This window comes from Barbus barbus (assembly GCF_936440315.1).
Source record: "Barbus barbus genome assembly, chromosome: 6".
NCBI classification, from domain to species: Eukaryota; Metazoa; Chordata; class Actinopteri; order Cypriniformes; family Cyprinidae; genus Barbus; species Barbus barbus.
Window position 1 is genome coordinate 30,516,890 of NC_136734.1, and position 17,787 is coordinate 30,534,676.

A 17,787-nucleotide genomic window follows, 5' to 3' on the forward strand; every position below is an offset into this window, starting at 1 on the left:
AATAAATGGCATTTCTTGAAACCTTTGCAACCCCTTAGGCAAGACAGCCTATTGGTTTCACTCAAGAAAATGTCATTAGATGAGATACAGGTTCAACTTGTGCCACCAGGATTTCACATTTACCATAAAAAAGTGATATTTGGAAGTCCAGTTTAAATGAGATAGTTTGCAGCATGGTGCATGTTTGAGTCATACTGCCTAAGATTATGAATGAATAAAACAATATACAAGGTGTTAGGACTGTAACTGAAGCAGTCAAAAGTGGTCAATAAATTACACTTTAAATCAATGGGTAATATACTTTTTTAATTTCTATAACAGATGCACTCATGACAGAATCCAACAAAAAGTAAAGCAAATTTCTTTGCAGCACATCTCCTTGTAGTCACCCCCAAGACTAAATCCATAGAATATAACACGCATACAGAATCAACAAACTATGATTTAAAAATAAACAATAATCAATATTATTTGGGAACTTCTAAGTGTACACACACAACATTCTGTGTGTACAGGTCAGCAGTGTTTTGTCTGGTGGTATTTTACATTAAGCTTGAGAGAGATTTGTCCACCTTGTCAACATCATTTAAAATAATTAATCATCATATATGGACATGAAAGATTAACATGTCCCTGTCCTGTAAAGAATGAGAGAAGAAACGTGCCGTGAACAAGTTGTTTTGCAAAGCAGGACACTTCAGGTGCATCGCGTTCAGTGTGATTTAAAAGAGATTCATACCATACAGAATATCACTTTCTGCAGGATGATCTTAGGAGTGGAGTCTCCCTCAAAGATCCAACAGTTTATCAACACAAACACACACACACTAAATGAACAACCCACCCAAATATATGGGCATGTATATAGTCATTCAGGCGAATAAGGGAGGACAGGGAATATTGCCAGGAGGAGGAGGAACAGAACATGCAGCTGGTTACATCTCCAACTCTCTCTCTCTCTCTCTCTCTCGCGCACACACACACACACACCTGATACACAGCACACAAAACAAGACAGTAGTAACTAAAAATAAACCCAGCTTAATAGCAAAACATGACTGCAAACTTAGTCATCACCAAATACAGAGATATTTTGAAGACAAAGAAGAAGTTTACTCAGCAATTGTGTAGTGCTTCTGGATAAACACACAGCATTTCCCTTAAAAGAAATTGCAGGAGACCTAAATTACTGAGGAGAGACCAGGGAGAGCTTTAATAAAACAGAACAAAAAATAAATAAAGATTTGAACTGTTTATGTGAATACAAACCCAGCAACCCACTGTCTGATTAAGACTAAATTAAAAACAGCAGTGTTGAAAGGTTTCTCTCAACTGCAGTAAACACACCCTTCCTATAACTGAATGGATGACGAATACAGGCTGGTCTAAAACTCTTGAGATCATCTGTGTATGATGCTTAACCTCCATGAGGGGGAAAAACAATCACCCACGATAAACAGTGAAGCAATCGTGTTGTACAGGAATGAAATTTGCAGAGTAGAACACCTGCACATATGTGAAATAGAGATGATGTCTTTATATTTTGTGTCGTATTTTACTGCAACTGTTATATTTTAAGGACTGCAAGATGGAAACAGGCGGGATAAAGATGGATGTTGGGAATGGACAAAATAATGAAGAAAAATTCCTTGGGATTCAGTCAATGCTGAAAGCACAGTCTGAGGGAAATGCAAGACAGCAGGGGTTCTTTCTCTGACTGGTTCAATTAAGTTTCAGTCACCCAAACGATGCCTGGGAACTGCCTTTTCCTGTTGGTTTCCCCCCTCTTCAGTTCTTCAGCACCAACTCGTAGCACTGGTACACAAACTGAGACACCTCTGGTGCTCTGCACTTTATCGACAGCTAAGGAAAAAACAGAGAAAGAGAGATTAGAATAAAATACACTAGCAATTTAAATTTCATAAAATTGTTAAGTGAAGATGTGAGGGCATGCTAAGAAAATTAAGACATTACAAAATGGAGAAAAAGAAGGTGAGAGAAAATAAACACTAGTAATGCTGAAAGCTTGCCAACACACTAACACAATATAAAAGCACAAAATTACAAACACTGCCATGTAGAAGATCAAGCTTAAACTTTATGACTAACACTTCCAATTTGTTCCTTATTATTAGTTGAAGAAAAGGTTCTTACATTAATTGCTAATCTGAAAGCACAACATTTTGCTTGCACCAGGCATATATAAAATGTACACTACACCACTGTTCAAAATTTGGGGTCAAGCGAGACTTAAAAAGAAATTAATGCTTTCATTCAAGCATTAACAATCAAAACTGACAATAAAGCCATTTATAATCAAAGAAGCCTGAAAAATTCATCAAGGTTTTCACACAAATATTATAAAATACAACTGCTGACGGATCATGTGACACTAAAGACTGGAGTAATGGCTGCTGAAATAAATTACATTTAAAAATGTGTTAAAATAATAATAAAACTGTAAAATTTCACCGTATTAGTTTTATTGTATTCTGGATCGAATACATGCAGCCTTGGTGAGGATTAGATATTCTTTCAAAAGCATTATGAAGTCTTGCCAACCACAAACATCTGAATGGTGTTGAATGTCTCTGCCTTTACCCCTTTTTGCAAAACAATTTCAACTAAACACCTGTAGCAAATTCATAAGCAAGCGGTGTTTACTTGCAGTGAGCCACATAAAAAGCTGTTCCCCCTAAATGGATCTCATGTGGCACTAACAGAGTAATAGACAAACAAATGTAAACTAATGTAGAGGAGCAACTGCGCTTGGAGAGGTCGACATGAGTGGAGACCTCCATCTACTGCAACACCTGCTTCCTCTTTTGTCAAGTGAGCGCTGCAGCAGACTTGAGGCTTCTCACGGACCAACCATACAGAGGATAATCAGAAAGTCTGTGGGTACTGCACAACAGGACATCAGAAGTGCGAAATGGAAAAAGATGATCGTGAGAGAGAGATCAATGGCACAATTTATCCCTCCCAAACCCAAGAGCTCTCTCTGGGCTTCTATGAGATCACCCTGCAACTTTCCACAGTGGATTTGTGATTGTGAGGCTCCCACTAGTCAAAAGAAATAACTCTAAGTTAGAGATAACTAATACTGTGTTCACCAAGGATGATGGAACATGTTTACAATGACGAGTATTTGCATGTTTGTTTCAAGGTAAAAATGCTTTATAATAGAATAGAATCACAGCCAATCAGAACATTATAATTTATTCAATTAATGCATACTGATTTATATATAGGCATATGATTATATGTATATAAAAACATTTAAAAGTAGCATATTACAGTTTATTACAACATAAATTCTTCTAGGGTGAGAAAGATTTCTAATGTTTTTAAAAGAAGTCTTATGCTCAAGATGGAGAGCATTTATTCAAATATAAAGTAACATTAATACTGTGAAATGTTATTGCAATGTATTTTAAAATGCAACATTCCTGTGACGACAAAGCTTAATTTTTTAATTCATCTTCAGTGTCACATGATCCTAACATTTCACCCCAGAGTCTTACTTGGTAGTATATATTAAAATTATATAAAACAATTTTTTTAACAAAATGAACATGCAAGATACTGTACAAAGATATATAAAAATAAAGATCAATATACAGCTTGGGGAACAGTGTAAAAATCATTCAACTCCTCACCAGTAAAATTTAGACAGGTAAATTAGTTGAATGAGTTTGTTCAGAACATCTAAGAATGAGGTGGCATGTCCTTATCAATCAACCCCCAGCCTGCTCCCCTTTAAGATTTGGAGGATTTTGTCTTCGCTTCATGCAGAATGTAGTGGGTGCACAAATGCACATAGACGCAATGACACTGGTGCCGACTTGCTTTGTGGCATCAGTTTCCTGTACGCAGAGGCGTTTTATTAACAGATACATTGTTCTATAATTTGACTGGAGATACTGCACAGGTGGGTGGTGGACATGAACCACAGAACGAAGGAAGAGTGGATGGTGTGACTCTAAGACTTAGAGATATAGCAGCAGGTTGCGACAATAGGGAAGAGTGTAATCAAAGTGAAAATGAAGACAGACGACATGGTGGGATGACAGGAAGAGTGGAAGCAGCAGGGTGCTGCATGAAGGTTTGCGGAGGAATGCTTTAACAGATCCCTGCCATCAGATGCTCGCAACATTTAAAAGGGGAACCAGGCCGTGTCATTGGACGCCTGGTTGCCATAGGGACGACGAACAGTGACAAATTGTAGAGCTTTGTAGCTAATGGAAACATTGCTATATATTTAGAGAAAACAACATATCAGACCACTTCACAGTATAGCCACACTGCCACATTTTTATGTCCTTTCAGACAAATATTGTTTATATGCTACAACAGCAGCAAGGAACAAAACAACCATGATTCATGAGCCCGTGTCTGAGATGTGAATAACAGTTCTGCCTCTTAAAGTGGCTGTTAGGATGTGAGGAGAGAGATGGAAGATTAGCAGTCCCATACAGATGTGTTGTGCATCAGTGTTTCCTTCAGAAATTTGTGTTCCGTACAGCTAACATGCAGTTCAAGTGCGTGCCAAATTTAGTTTCTTCAATGAAAGATTTGTCAGAATGTTTGTAAAAATTGTTTTAAATGATTCTCGAAAAGAAGTGAGTCACGTATTAGAGATTTGGACAACACTGATCGAGTTTGTTTTTGCGTGCAGTCACGAGAACAACTTGTTTTCTTGCTATAATTTTGCAGCACTCCATCTTATCCCATCATATTCAATTCAGACTGCCAGCTCATATCTCAGATAAAACATCATTTTGTGGTGATTTAGATTTAACAGCGTATTTTTAGATTCAGCTTGAAAGCACTGCAGGAAACACTGGTGAGTGTATAGGAGAGTGAGTCTTGTGCACATTAAAAGCACATGCCGTGAATCGACGGGTTCCTGCTGAAGAGCAACTCCTTTGATGAAGGCTATTTAATTTGACTATTCCTAGAATGAAATCTGGAAAACAATTCTGTGCACACAACCTCTGTATCTTCCTATAATATCATGCTTTTCTATCATGACAGAGGACTAGAAAATATAACACTTCCTCATGTGGTTTGCTTGATCATTCAAAACAGTTGCTCTTATATGAAGTCACATAGCTGTGATATTCACTGTTATTACAGACATGCTTCATTTCAGTGGACTGTTTACTGTTGATAGAAGAAAGTCAAAGAAAGAACCATGCTCATTTAAAGGCAGCAAGGTGTAAAAGATAAGACGTTTAGTTTAAGTTAAGATTATTTTGGGGGGAAAAAACACCCAACCTCCATTTCCTGCATTGTGATGTCATCATCAAAGGTGAGTGCAGATATGAGCAAACACAGGAAAAAAATACAATAACATCAAACATCATAAATAATAACATTTGTCACTTAGACAACAAGATGTGCTAGAGGAACGTGGGCGCATGGCACAGATTTAGCCTAAATCGAGCACTCAGTAGGGGCTACATCTATTTACAGTGATTCATTTTGTGTTAGATAGTAGTTTGTAACATATCTAGTGTCTTCTTTAAAGAAGATGGGATTTGTGCACGTATTGCTTTAAAGAAAAATAACGGTACACTCACTACTCAAGAAAGGTGCCACATCGTGGCGGGAATAACATAATAAATGTGCATGTTATGATGAAAACAGCTGAATATGCTGATTAACTCGGAGCAAAATTAATTATAATTGTATAATATACTAATAATTCAATTCTCTAGGACTCTAGTGGATGCATACTCTGCTACAGGGAATGAAGCATGCTGGCATAAACAATTCTAGGTACACCTGAGATCTGAGAGAATAAATGGTGCCCCACAATTATGTTTGAAGAATGATTCATGTGGGAAATGTGAAAGGGAACACGAGGGAGAAGAAACAAACACTCCGCATTGGGCTGAGTGATAATGGCAAATCCCACAAAACCAAAGGGAGAAAGGACTGGCATCTTTTCTTGACAATCTTCTTTCCTTATCTTCACCCACCCAGGATTTGCCAAATATTCTTTCACTCTGAACACAATGGCTGGGTCTCCAGTCTAGCATGCAGCATGACTAGACAGCATTTTTGGACTGGGAGGCACCTATAATGCCAGTAAAATGCTATCTAGGCATGCAGCTCAGTAGGCTTTAAGAAGGTGTTTGATCTACCCAGCAGTCCTTTCCCCTTTTACCCGCTTCTTCTCTCATTCGTGCACACAAACACATCTTGCTCCCGCATGACTCATTAGGAAATAACAGGAGAGTAGTTCTGCAAAACACTCTCTCTCGCATGCGGCCGCTACGGTCTCCTCCAGCACATCCTCTTGTCTTTATCGATCTATGTGTGTTCGAGTGGTACTTTGCTAGCCTCTTCACATCAACTACAACATTCTCCATGTCTCTTTGTTCCCATTTACCGTGTAGTTGGGGTTGCCGGTCTGTATACGCATTTCTGCCAGCACCCAAATGCCATTGGTGAGTTTGATAGACTGGTACAGCATGTCCTGCCCCTCCACTGTTCTCTTGGCTATGGTGAAGATATTACTGCCTTGCAGCTTGTTGCTGGCCGCGTCTGTGAGAGAGAAGTTACTCATTAACAAAACACAGACACACATAGCAGGTTTTCTGAAGACAAAGTGAACCTGAGTGAGTCTCTATGGCAACTTTGTGGCAAATGTGAATTTTTACTTTCACGCTGACATATGAACCATTCAGTAATAATTAGACTGATTTAAAAGAAAAGTTAGCACAAAAATATCAAATTTTCAACTTCAAATTCTTCTATTTTTATTCTTCCATGAAAAAAGATATTAAGTATTTTTTCATAGAACAAAAGCATTGATCTGCACTTCAAAGAGTAAATGAGATGTGAATTTGATATCCACTAATTTAAACATTACATGGATTCACCAATTCACTAAAAAAAGACCCATCTCAACATTATTTTGTGATTCAGATGTGACCAATTGACTACTGTTCAAAAGTTTTAATTACTAAATGTTTTTTAATGAAGTCTTTTGTGTTCATTTGATCAAATACATTTTATTCAGGATTCTTTTATGGATAGAAAGTTCAAAACAGCATTTATATAAAACGTATTAATAATATTATATTAATAAAAAATAATATATATTTTTTTGTAATATAAATGTCTTTACTGCCATTATTCAGCAAATTAATTGCTTGCTGAATAAAAGTATTAATTTCTATCAAAAAAAGTTACTGATGAGGTACAAACAAAGTTGAGTTGTCTCTTTACAATCTACTGTTTATATTTTGTGCTGCTCTGACTTTCTCGTCATATTTAATTGCAAGATCAAATCTTTGCAAACATAAAATATTTAGTTTTGGGACAGGAGATTTATATACAACAATGCAGCAAACACCTATATTAAATACCAAGCCACATGGATAGAAGAGAGAGAGTCAAAAAAAGAGCACTGAAGACACCCACAGTGCATTCATTAGCAATATCACTGAGAGTGTGTGTGCATGCTCATGCCTGTGTGATGAACAATTATTTTGTGCAAACAGCCATGTGGAAGAGGATTATTCCCCAAAAACCTGCCTCGAGTTAATTACACCCAGACATGCCACCGGATCAGCACTCTTCAGAGACAGAGCTCAACAAGACAGTGTGTTCTTTTAAAAGACAGAGTGTGCGACAGTCAATATAATACAAAGCACTGATAAGAGTACAGCACTTCCCTCCATTCGATCTTTGCTTATTTGTTTCATTTCCTTCATTTCATTCGTTCCCATCTTCCTCCACATACTTTACGCAATTCACTCATGCACAGCAGATATTTATCCCTGTTACCTGAGTTGAGGTGGATGTCTTTGATTTGGAACTGTGCCTCGTTGTCATTTGGAATGTCCTTCCAGGTGGCCAGGAACACCTGACGTTCTGAGAAGCAGAGGGACAAAAGGAGTTCATGTGAGAGGACACCAGAGGGGGGGAAAAAAAAGGTAGAAAGCAAAAAAGAAGAATGCAGTTTGGCTGTATCTGAAACTGAAGGCTGCTGTCTTGCTGTCAGACAGATGTATTTGTATAATGGCAACCCACATCAAATATGCTTTTAGACTGGTTTTTCAGGCACCATATTGTCATGTCTAAAGATGTACAACACATTCTAGCAGGCTTTAGAGATAACCAAGCAATATATATCCTTATTTCTTGGTAGAAATTAGGAAAAAGGGATTTATTATTTTTCCAACCTTGCATGGTGCCCCGCTTTAGCCGTGTCCAAATACCCATATGGTTAATTCCAACCTGATTCGAGTGTGCCTTGATGCCTTCCTACCTGCATATTCTGCCTGCATATTTTTTTTTTTTCCGGACACAGCTACTGTGCATCTGTGTGATATCCTGCAGAGACTGAACTCCATTTAAGAGACTCCTAGGGGAAGCCATTTATGCATAAGCTGTTTCTCTTACACTCACACACAGCTCCACATAAACATCAAGACCTTTTCTTACACACTCATTTGGACACAGATCTGGCACGTGTGCTCACACTCTCATGCACAAGTCATGAGTCAGAACTTAAAAACAATACCCAAAGAAAACCGAAGAACCCACACACAGTTAAAAAATTTAAAGGATTGACGTCACAATCACCTGAAACGCTACTGCTTACATCCGAGGACGCAGGCAGTGATTAAGGGTGCACACAAACACACTCACCCATCTTTCCATCCTCTACAAAGAGCAGGCTGAGGGGATATTGGCAGCTGAAGTAGAACACGTCGATGTTATTCTTCACAGCTACCTGCAAGATCGACAAAGAGAGCGAGAGAAACACATTATGACTGTGATTTAAGAAATTGTGGCTGTTGACAAGACTCTCAAACCCTGTTAAGAGCAGACAGAATTCAGTTAATAATTTCAGCCAAAATAAATGGGCCTCTCTTTCTCCAGTACTTTCAAAGAATGGCATACACACACACACATCACAGAACAGTAGGGAAATATGGTCCTTTGATCATTTCTTTCTTTGACATTTTGCTTCTCTCCCTCTCTCTCTCTTCATTCTTTTGTTTAAGACCCTCTGTGACATTGCAAAGGTTGGGTTCAGCTCCTGTGCGTGGAGTTCACGTTTGCACACCAGTATGTGAACTTCAAACATGCATGAATGCCTCAAAGGCAAACTCATCAAGAGGATAGAAGATGCCCACTGACAGTTCGAGAAAACAGAGTGAGTGTAACTGTCCTGGACAATCATACTCAAAAACAACTGTCCTAAAGAATCAGATAGAAATATAATCTATGTGAGTGATTGTCTATATTACTGTTATTGTAAAATGAGGTTTCTTGCCCCAAAAATCATCCTAATTTAGTGATTTGCATGAATTTTAAAGAAATACAAAAAGTGTTTAACAACTCCAATCATTTCTTTGTTTTTCCATTTTGTGCATTAGTAAATTTGCAGCTGGAAAAACAAAACAAAAAAAAACACACACCAAACTTCATCTGATTATGGCTGTAAATCTTCTGAGAGCATGAGGGATTGAAAGGCACCCAGGGGAGCTTTTATAAAAGCTGACAGCAGGTGCACAGCATCCATCAGAACAGAGACTACACAGTCTCAGAGAGGGACAGGCAGAGCTACATAGACATCCAGACCTGCTACACTCCACTTCTGAATAATTCATTCAGCAAAACCGCTCTGAGCTGCACAAACCGGATTCATCCCTCCCTCACTTGTCTAATTGTGGTTAGAAATACTATAGAACCATCAGGCAAAATAATATGAAGAAAAACAATGTACTAATTAATGTGAAATCAGAAATTAAACTGTTCATTTTGTGTAATTGTCAGGAATTGAACCAAACATGACATATAAGAATTGGTTTCTCTTCTGTTCAGATTTATCTACAGTATAATTGGCCTAGTAGTCAAGCTACAGAAAAATAAATAAATAATGCCTTTTTTCATTCAGTCTGAGTAACATTCACTTCCTGTGATGCCACTGCAATGAATAACTGATCTGTTATCAGCAGCCACGTGTGAAGTTAATAATGCCACAAGCCTCTCTGGGACTGGAAGTATCAGCTGTTGTAATCCATGCCTGCAAAGACTGGAAACGCATGGTAAGCCAAAGCACGTCCAGATCAAATACAAGTGCTGAAGCTGTGAGCTGCCTGATATCCAGACATATTGTTGTCACATCAGTCCTAGAAAAATGGAGATAAAATTCATGTTGCCTCCTGTGATTCACAGTGACAAAGAGACACATTTATGATTAACCATTTAATGCCAATCTAACATGTGCATCCTGAACACGACACTCACTAATCTCTCTCTCTAGGAAAGCACAACACACACATTTAATTTGAAAATGGCATTAGATGAAACCTGAAGGGCTCTATAAAATTTTCAGATTAAAACACCATCTTCTTTTAATCTCCTTTAGGGCTCTGAGAGAGAAGAGAGATCCTATATTTTTGCAATTGCTTCACCCAACCAAAACAGTCCCTGAAGCTCAACGCAATCTTTTCCTGGTTTAATTACTACCAATTAGTGAATGCACGCTTCCATAATGCCTATGCCTTCCTATTGTAGTCTGTGGGATTTGTGGTTTATTTCCCAATGCAGTCACTGGAGAGCACTGTGAATGATTCCACTGAGAGAGATAATCAGGCAAAGCAAATTCAGACCTATTGAAGACCTAAAACCCTGATCAAAAGATGACAGAAATGGACATGCAGTGAGAGGGGGAGAAAGACAGAAAAGAGAGAGCAAACAGTCAAGGGAGAACCACTAATGAAGATTTATTTTATTTTATTTTTTTTACTGAATCTCTTCTGAGAAGTTGCATCCCTTGGTAACCACTCACACTTATTGTCTATACTGTCCCTATACTGCAGCCTCTGTTAATGCTCATCTGGGGCTTGCTTTATTGCTTAACAGCACAACACTCATTTCATACTGCACGTGAATTATGATGCTGCAGAAATGCAGTGGATACATTACCTGCAGATTGTTGAGAGGTTCCATTTTCATGACAGGGCCATTCATGCTGAGAGGGAGACTAACGTCAATGGTCTGATTGGGGCTCAGAGGAGTCAGAACCTGCAGAGGGCCAGCAGGGGCGAGACCGAAACTACAGAAAAACAGAGAAATGGTTTAGACTAGCGATGCAACAGAAACTGAAATTTTTTACAGAAACTGAAATTTAGTCAAAACTACTGCTACTGCAGTTAAACGTGGGTAATTTAATTTGAAAACGTATTCGTATGTCATATTCACAGTTCTTCTGCAATGAGCCATCTCTTAATATTTTCAACCAAAAACATTTGACATATTATAGCATAATTTTTAGTCACAGTGATATACGTGACTGATATGTTTACCGGCTGTAGCTAATCCATGCTGTGTGCACAAAATAAGACACCGACATTTCGGTCAATGATTTAGCCCTCCAAAACTAACCGTTTTGCTTGCATCACCAGTTAAGACCCGTAACCAACCACCCAGTCACCCTAACAAATCCACAGCAACACTTTGTCAACCACTCTCAACAGCCTAGCACTGTGGCTTTAGATTTGTGTGAGAAAGCACCATTCTATAAATCTATGTCCTTCTGTTGCCCTTGCATTAGTCAAAGATCTAAGTAGAATATATTACAACAATCTGCTTTACTAAACAAGCAGTAATTTTCTAGACAGAAGTCCTCAATTGACATGAACACGTTTAAGTCTCTTTAGAATATCAGCATGTCCCTGAATGATCCCACTGACAAAATGATATAAATCAATGGAACGTCTTCCAGGCAGGCCTCCAAACTGATTAGCAATCGGAGAAGATATCACAGAGAGAAGAGCAAAACCTTGAAGAGACCTCCAAAACAGTCTTATGTTGGACTCACCTGTTCCTGTTGAACTGAATGGCGAAGTCAGTCATAACGCTCATGGCTTTGTTGGTAAGAGACATATCCATCTGAATGATCCCACCGCGTCTGGCAAATGTCCCAGAAATCTCCAGCCCTTTAGCTTTCATTGCCGGTAACCACACCTGAACCCACAGATAAACAGGTTGAGAGTGTGGGGGAAAGAAAGAGTTAGGGACACACAAACACATACACAGGACATCTCCATGTTTCTGTACACACGCATCAGACGGATGTTTTGGGCCCCTGCATTGCACTTTGCTGTTTTTTTTTAAAAATCTCATTCTATGAGAGTTGCATTTTTAAGCCCTTTTTTTAAGATTAAAAATGTGCTCTGAATTCTGTTGGACTCTGTCGAGCTGTTATTGAACACCACAGCACGTTTCATGTGCACACCCACTTAGAGTCCAGGAAACACTGCTGCATTACAAATTGACTTTAAAAAGCAGGGAAACTGCTTATAAAAGACTTCTGAAGTCATAATCAAAGCTATTGATTCAGAGTATTGATTAATTCTATACTTACAGTTTTAGGAGCAACGTAGGATCCTGTTGGCATGCCAACACCTCCACCAAGGTCAAAAAGGTCTCCCAATCCACCTCCAACAGCAGGAGCACTGCCGAGAGCAGCAGGCATGGCTGCTGGGGCCGCCCCCAAACCGGCACCCATCTGAGCAGAGGGAGACAAGTATTACAACCTTTTACAACTTTTCTAGATTGCTACAAGACCATCGGGAAAAAGACAAATTTACTTAAAGACGTGGAGGAGGAATTTAACAGCTCTTTGATTAATTAAGGCAAACCCCTCTGTTGATGCTAATACTCCTCCAATGAAGCACATTCATCAAAGTCTGGTTGAACTTTGCTAAAAATCTTTCTCAAACTTACCGAAGGGCTTCCGCCGATGTCTCCTCCCAGCTGGGAACAGAGAGAGGACAAAAAGTGAGTGTAAGGATCAGTAGACGGGAAAGATGCAGATAATTATGAAGAGGTTGATGAAGGGGGAACTAGCTCAGTGGGTGGAAACAAGTCAATGAGCTGCTAAGGACGTTGTGAGACATTCTATGGACAGTTTCTTTCATCTTTTTACTCTCTACTAGGGATGGGCAATATGAAATGTCAATCGATAAAGTTGTTTATATCGCAGCATGTAAATACATCTGCATAGCACAGGACTGCTTAAAGTTATTGAGATGTTAAAGTGAACAGAAAGATGTTCATGAGTGACCCAAGTTTGCATCCAGAGTCACAAGGTGCTTTCCTAGTCCCATCCCTAACACTTCTCTGTCATTTCCTGTCTCATCCCTACTGTCTCGATCTAATAAAGCCAAAAAAGGCCATAAAATGTATGTCTTGGTGAGTATCCACAAAAACACAGTCAGTTATGTGTCAACATACTGGATCTTTATAATGAAGTCTTAAAGTGAGTCAGGGCCGAGTACCAAAACAAACTTGTAGCCAATCAGCAGTAAGGGGCGTGTCAACATATGGAGGAGAGAGTGTTCAGTGAACAGCAGAGCGACAGAAAGATAGAGATGCCGGATAAAAAACAAAAGAGGAAAACGTCTGCGGAACGATAAGGCAAGAAGTAGGAACCGTGTAAATATCGGATCAGCTTTCCAGCGCTGGAGAAAACTCAAGGAGCGGAAGGCCTGCGATCGGACGCCGAGGTTGCTTTGTTTCTTCCCGACAGGTGAGTAACACCGTGTCTACTACACCAGACGCGGCGTGCCGCAACAGCTAAAGTCTGCCTACACTGGACACGTATATTTCAGGCTAGAATGTAGCTGTTTGAAACTCAAATCTGCGGTTTATTTATAAAAACAGCACCTATTTGAAAATGTGCTTCGCCGATTTCGGAGACGTGAGCTCCACGCGATCACCGGGCGCTCAGTGCTCTTGTATCCTGAAGAAAGGAGCATAACCTCGGGTAGTCCTTCTGACATTTGTCGCTGGCTCTGATGTCTAGTGGTTAAACATAAGATATAATTAGTTTTGGGTAAATCTAACAGGTAATCTTTGGTCTTTATTCTATTGTTCTATTAATATGTTAAAATGAAAACAGGCAATGTTTGATATAATATTCCATTTCATTGTAATGTATGTAGACTACGTTCCCTGAACTACATTTCTGCAGCTATTAATACGTTTAAATGAAAACGAAGAGAGGCAGTGGTGTTTGATATATTTAGTCTGTAAATACAGCGAGGAAGATTGCAGCAGCCAAGGCGAGCTGACTGACGTTATCAGGTACACTGCTCTTTGAAGAATTACCGGACTTGCATCGTTCCGTCTGCGGAAGCTCACACTCCCGAGTCTAACTCGTGAAGTCTGACCTACAGAGGATGCAAGTCCGAAATTTGCATACTGGGTATTGAGAAACGTGCGGAGACCTAACGTTATGTCACCAGACTATTTGCCTAATCTTCTCGGTACTTTAGACTGCGATGGAAACGCAGACAGCAACAGGTCTGCAGGAAAAAAAATTTCCTGGGACATATTGTTCCATGTAATTTCGGTGGAAAAGCAGCTTATGTTCCACAGAACTAATCGTTGCCTGGGTTGCGTAGGCGGATCTATCAAAATAGGGGCGAGACCCTTTTGGCGTATAGGGGCGTGTTTGTTCTGGTGACTTCAAATATCAACATTGGCTTCCAGAAATCGCTTACCCTGCCTTTAAATGCTATTGTTACATAGACAAACTGCACCTGAAAAAATATTGTATTTGTCTTATTGTATATATTTGCATATTTTTTTATTTTAATAACACAGCTAAAATAACAAAAATAACATTTATATAATTATTGGGACAAAAAAAAAAAAAAAGAGACTCATGAAAACATATTTAAATACTAAACATACTAAACATTTTTTATGAGATGTGACTACTTGTGTGGGACTACAACTAAACCTACAAACTCAAACACTGAAACAAAAATGAGGAAAAGGTTTTTATGGTTTTTTCATACTGATCTGAGAGCAGTTTATGTTGAGCAACAGGGACTAGTCTAAGGTCAGTAGAGAGGAACTTTTTAAGGATGAAGTCAAAAGGTGAGAACACCCACACAGACCTCTCTCTCACTATAATCAGAAGATGGCTGGGGAGACTGCACTTCTGTCCTGTGGGAAACTCCCGACTGATAGAGGAATGAGAAATGGATTAAATTTTTCCAATGCATGAAAGCAGAAGAAATGAGGGGAATGAGGCTGGGGATTTCTAAAACTTTACAAACATTCATGAACTTTACAGCGACTAAAAATATTGACATAACTTTCAGAAAAATAACATGTGGTTGCATCAAGTCCAGGACTGTTAATGCAAGGTGTGTTATGACAAAAACATCTTGGAGATATTTTACCTATTTCGACACTAGTCACAAGTGAAGTGATTGTAAATAAAAATGTTGGTGCTGTAAATATACATGGTATTTTGCAGTAGCTGAGGCAGCCCTCTACTGGTGTGAGGAGTACATCGGATACTCATACTAACAGATCCGCAATTTAGACAAATGAAATGGCATGATATGAAAGTGTCTGCTTCCTCTTTCACTTAGTTTAATTACCGTATCTGATTCATCGCCCATCTGCAAGTGTAGCGTGAGGATAAAAGAGAGAGGAACAAAAAAAACAAAAAAAAACCCCAAGTCAAAAAGGAGAAAGAGAAGACCAGAGGGGAAATGCAGGCAAGGAAAGTTAACTGTAATTATGCAAGACCATCTGTGATTTCTCAACAGACACAATTACACTGGTTAAGAGACTTTGGATGTGTGTTTAAGGAGAAGGGGGCTGATCTGTGATTAAATGATCTCGATTTAGATCTAGATCCTGTTCAGGTCAAAGCTAACTCAAAATAAATGTCCTACATCATGTGTGAGCTGAACAACTGACAAACACATTACCGAAAGCCTATACGAACACACAGATTGTTAAAGGAACAGATGGGTATATTCATTCCAGTAATTACAATGTTTTTCCCTTTAAATGAATCTAATTTCACCAAAAAGGGGTGATTATGTTTGTTGCAGAGAGAGAGAGACGGCGGGAGATAAACATACCAGACTATCCAGACCTCCTCCCAGTAAGTCCATGGCCCCCATCTGCATTGAGGGCTGCACTGAAGGGACAGTGGCAGTGGGTGGGGCCAGATCCAGGTTCAGCAGGTCACCTAGGAGATCACCTTGTGATGGAATGACAGCAGGTGGAGCTTCAGAAGTTCCAGACTGGCCAACATCAGGGATCTCAGCACTTTCCCCACTGAGAGAGAGAAATTTTCAGATTATAATAAAAAATGTTTTTATATATTGTTAATAATAATAATAATAACAAAAATTAAATAAGATGCATAAAAAAACATGAATGTAAAATAATTTCATAAATATATAATTAAATATTAACTATAATAATTATTATAAATTCTTTGTGCGCGCATACATACACATATACATATATATATACATATATAAATAAAAAATATAAATAGTTACATTTGCTATTTTATATATACAGCAAAACAAGAAAAGAATATAAACAGAGACTCACGAGGCAGCACGAGCAGGAAGTCTCCTGTGCTGAACGCCACGGCTGCCCTCCACAAAAGCACTGGGAGGTTTGTGGTAGACTGAGGCCAGAGTACCAATGTGGCAGATAAGCTCCTCCAGCAGGGTGGGCTCAATCAGGTCCGTCTCCTCTGATATCAGAGGCTTCTCGGCCAGCACAACCTCTTTTGCTGCCACAGGGTCAGTGGAAAGTAGACGCCAGTAGATGTAGCCACGGTCACGCAGGTCAGGATTATCAGAATCCTGCAGAGTTAAAGAGGGCAAAATACAGGGAAAGTGAAATTGACCAATAGTGAACCTAAGGGAATCATACACTGTTTATGATGTGAGAGGAAGGAAGAGAAAATGAGTTGACTGTTTCTTTCCACAAAACCTCATCTGAAGGACAGAGTCTTCTGTAAATAATGCAAAAGTTCTTTGAGCACCAATTTATCTGTGTGATAAGATCAAGTGGTATGCCAGCAACACCCAGAGCAAAACAGCGGTGAGAGAATTAGATCTTGAGGCCATTAAACGGCACCTGGGATAAAGGAGGACATTTGGTATTCTGACAGAACCCTGGCGGCGAGTACAGCCTGTGGCACTGAACCTCAAGGTTAATAATGACAAAATTCAATTTCAGATCCAAGTCTGACAGCACAAGCTCACAGCTTCTCTGAATATTAATAAGATCTCACACACATACATGCTCTCTGGCTGATACACACACAAATATTCAACTAGTCTATGTCATCAACATTTTGAAGTTGCAAAAGGTACGTAAAGACAAAGTAAACCATATGAATTAAGCGCTTTAATGCAAATCTACTGAAAAGACATGAAAGTTTAACATTAAGGCTGGGTATTGACAGATTTCACAAATCGAATCAAATCTGATTCACAATAGAGGTCTGCAAGCCCGTCGGGACCCACGCTGAGTCCATTCGAGCCAGGTCGGACTCGGGCTCATTTAGCTTCTCTCCTTTAATTGTGCCCATATTACGCGCAGAGCACACATGGCGACTGTATGAAATACTGATTATATTATAAATATTACACATCGCCTACGCAACGCATATTTGCACGCATTAGCATACAGGTGACAGTTGACCATGCAGAGCATCAGGGAGAATTTGGAGCGTGGTTACTAATAAAAGTTCCCAATGCTTCGGGAAAAGCTGCATTTTGGATCATCCATGCATTTGATGATGATCCTGACTCGCCGTCTCCTCATGGATGCACCTTTAGAGTTTTTCAGAAGCGCTCCTGCTCAAAACCGAAACAGGCTTTTTTCCCCTTTATTTAATGTCTTTATTGCATGCTTTGTTGATATTTTGAGTGCACACAAATAAAAGTAGGCCCTTTACAGTTCCGAAAA

At 39.2% G+C, this 17,787-nt stretch overlaps 1 protein-coding gene across 3 annotated transcripts in view; it reads right to left on the bottom strand.

Moving 5' to 3' along the window:
• Window positions 1-291: 291 nt before the first annotated feature.
• LOC306871558 (AP-1 complex subunit beta-1-like) overlaps window positions 292-17,787 on the bottom strand; it is a 28,187-nt gene continuing 10,691 nt past the window's right edge. For 2 of the 3 annotated variants that reach the window (XM_079419595.1, XM_079419596.1), the window contains exons 13-22: window positions 16,414-16,673; window positions 15,930-16,128; window positions 12,763-12,792; window positions 12,401-12,544; window positions 11,855-12,000; window positions 10,960-11,089; window positions 8,671-8,755; window positions 7,804-7,890; window positions 6,401-6,555; window positions 292-1,863 (exon numbers count right to left, since the gene is read on the bottom strand). In XM_079419595.1, coding sequence (XP_079275721.1) covers window positions 1,789-1,863; window positions 6,401-6,555; window positions 7,804-7,890; window positions 8,671-8,755; window positions 10,960-11,089; window positions 11,855-12,000; window positions 12,401-12,544; window positions 12,763-12,792; window positions 15,930-16,128; window positions 16,414-16,673 — 1,311 coding nt within the window. In that variant the 3' untranslated portion in view covers window positions 292-1,788. Of the gene's footprint in view, window positions 1,864-6,400; window positions 6,556-7,803; window positions 7,891-8,670; window positions 8,756-10,959; window positions 11,090-11,854; window positions 12,001-12,400; window positions 12,545-12,762; window positions 12,793-14,945; window positions 15,012-15,437; window positions 15,459-15,929; window positions 16,129-16,413; window positions 16,674-17,787 lie in introns of all 3 variants that reach the window. The other variant, XM_079419594.1, reaches the window with a different exon arrangement.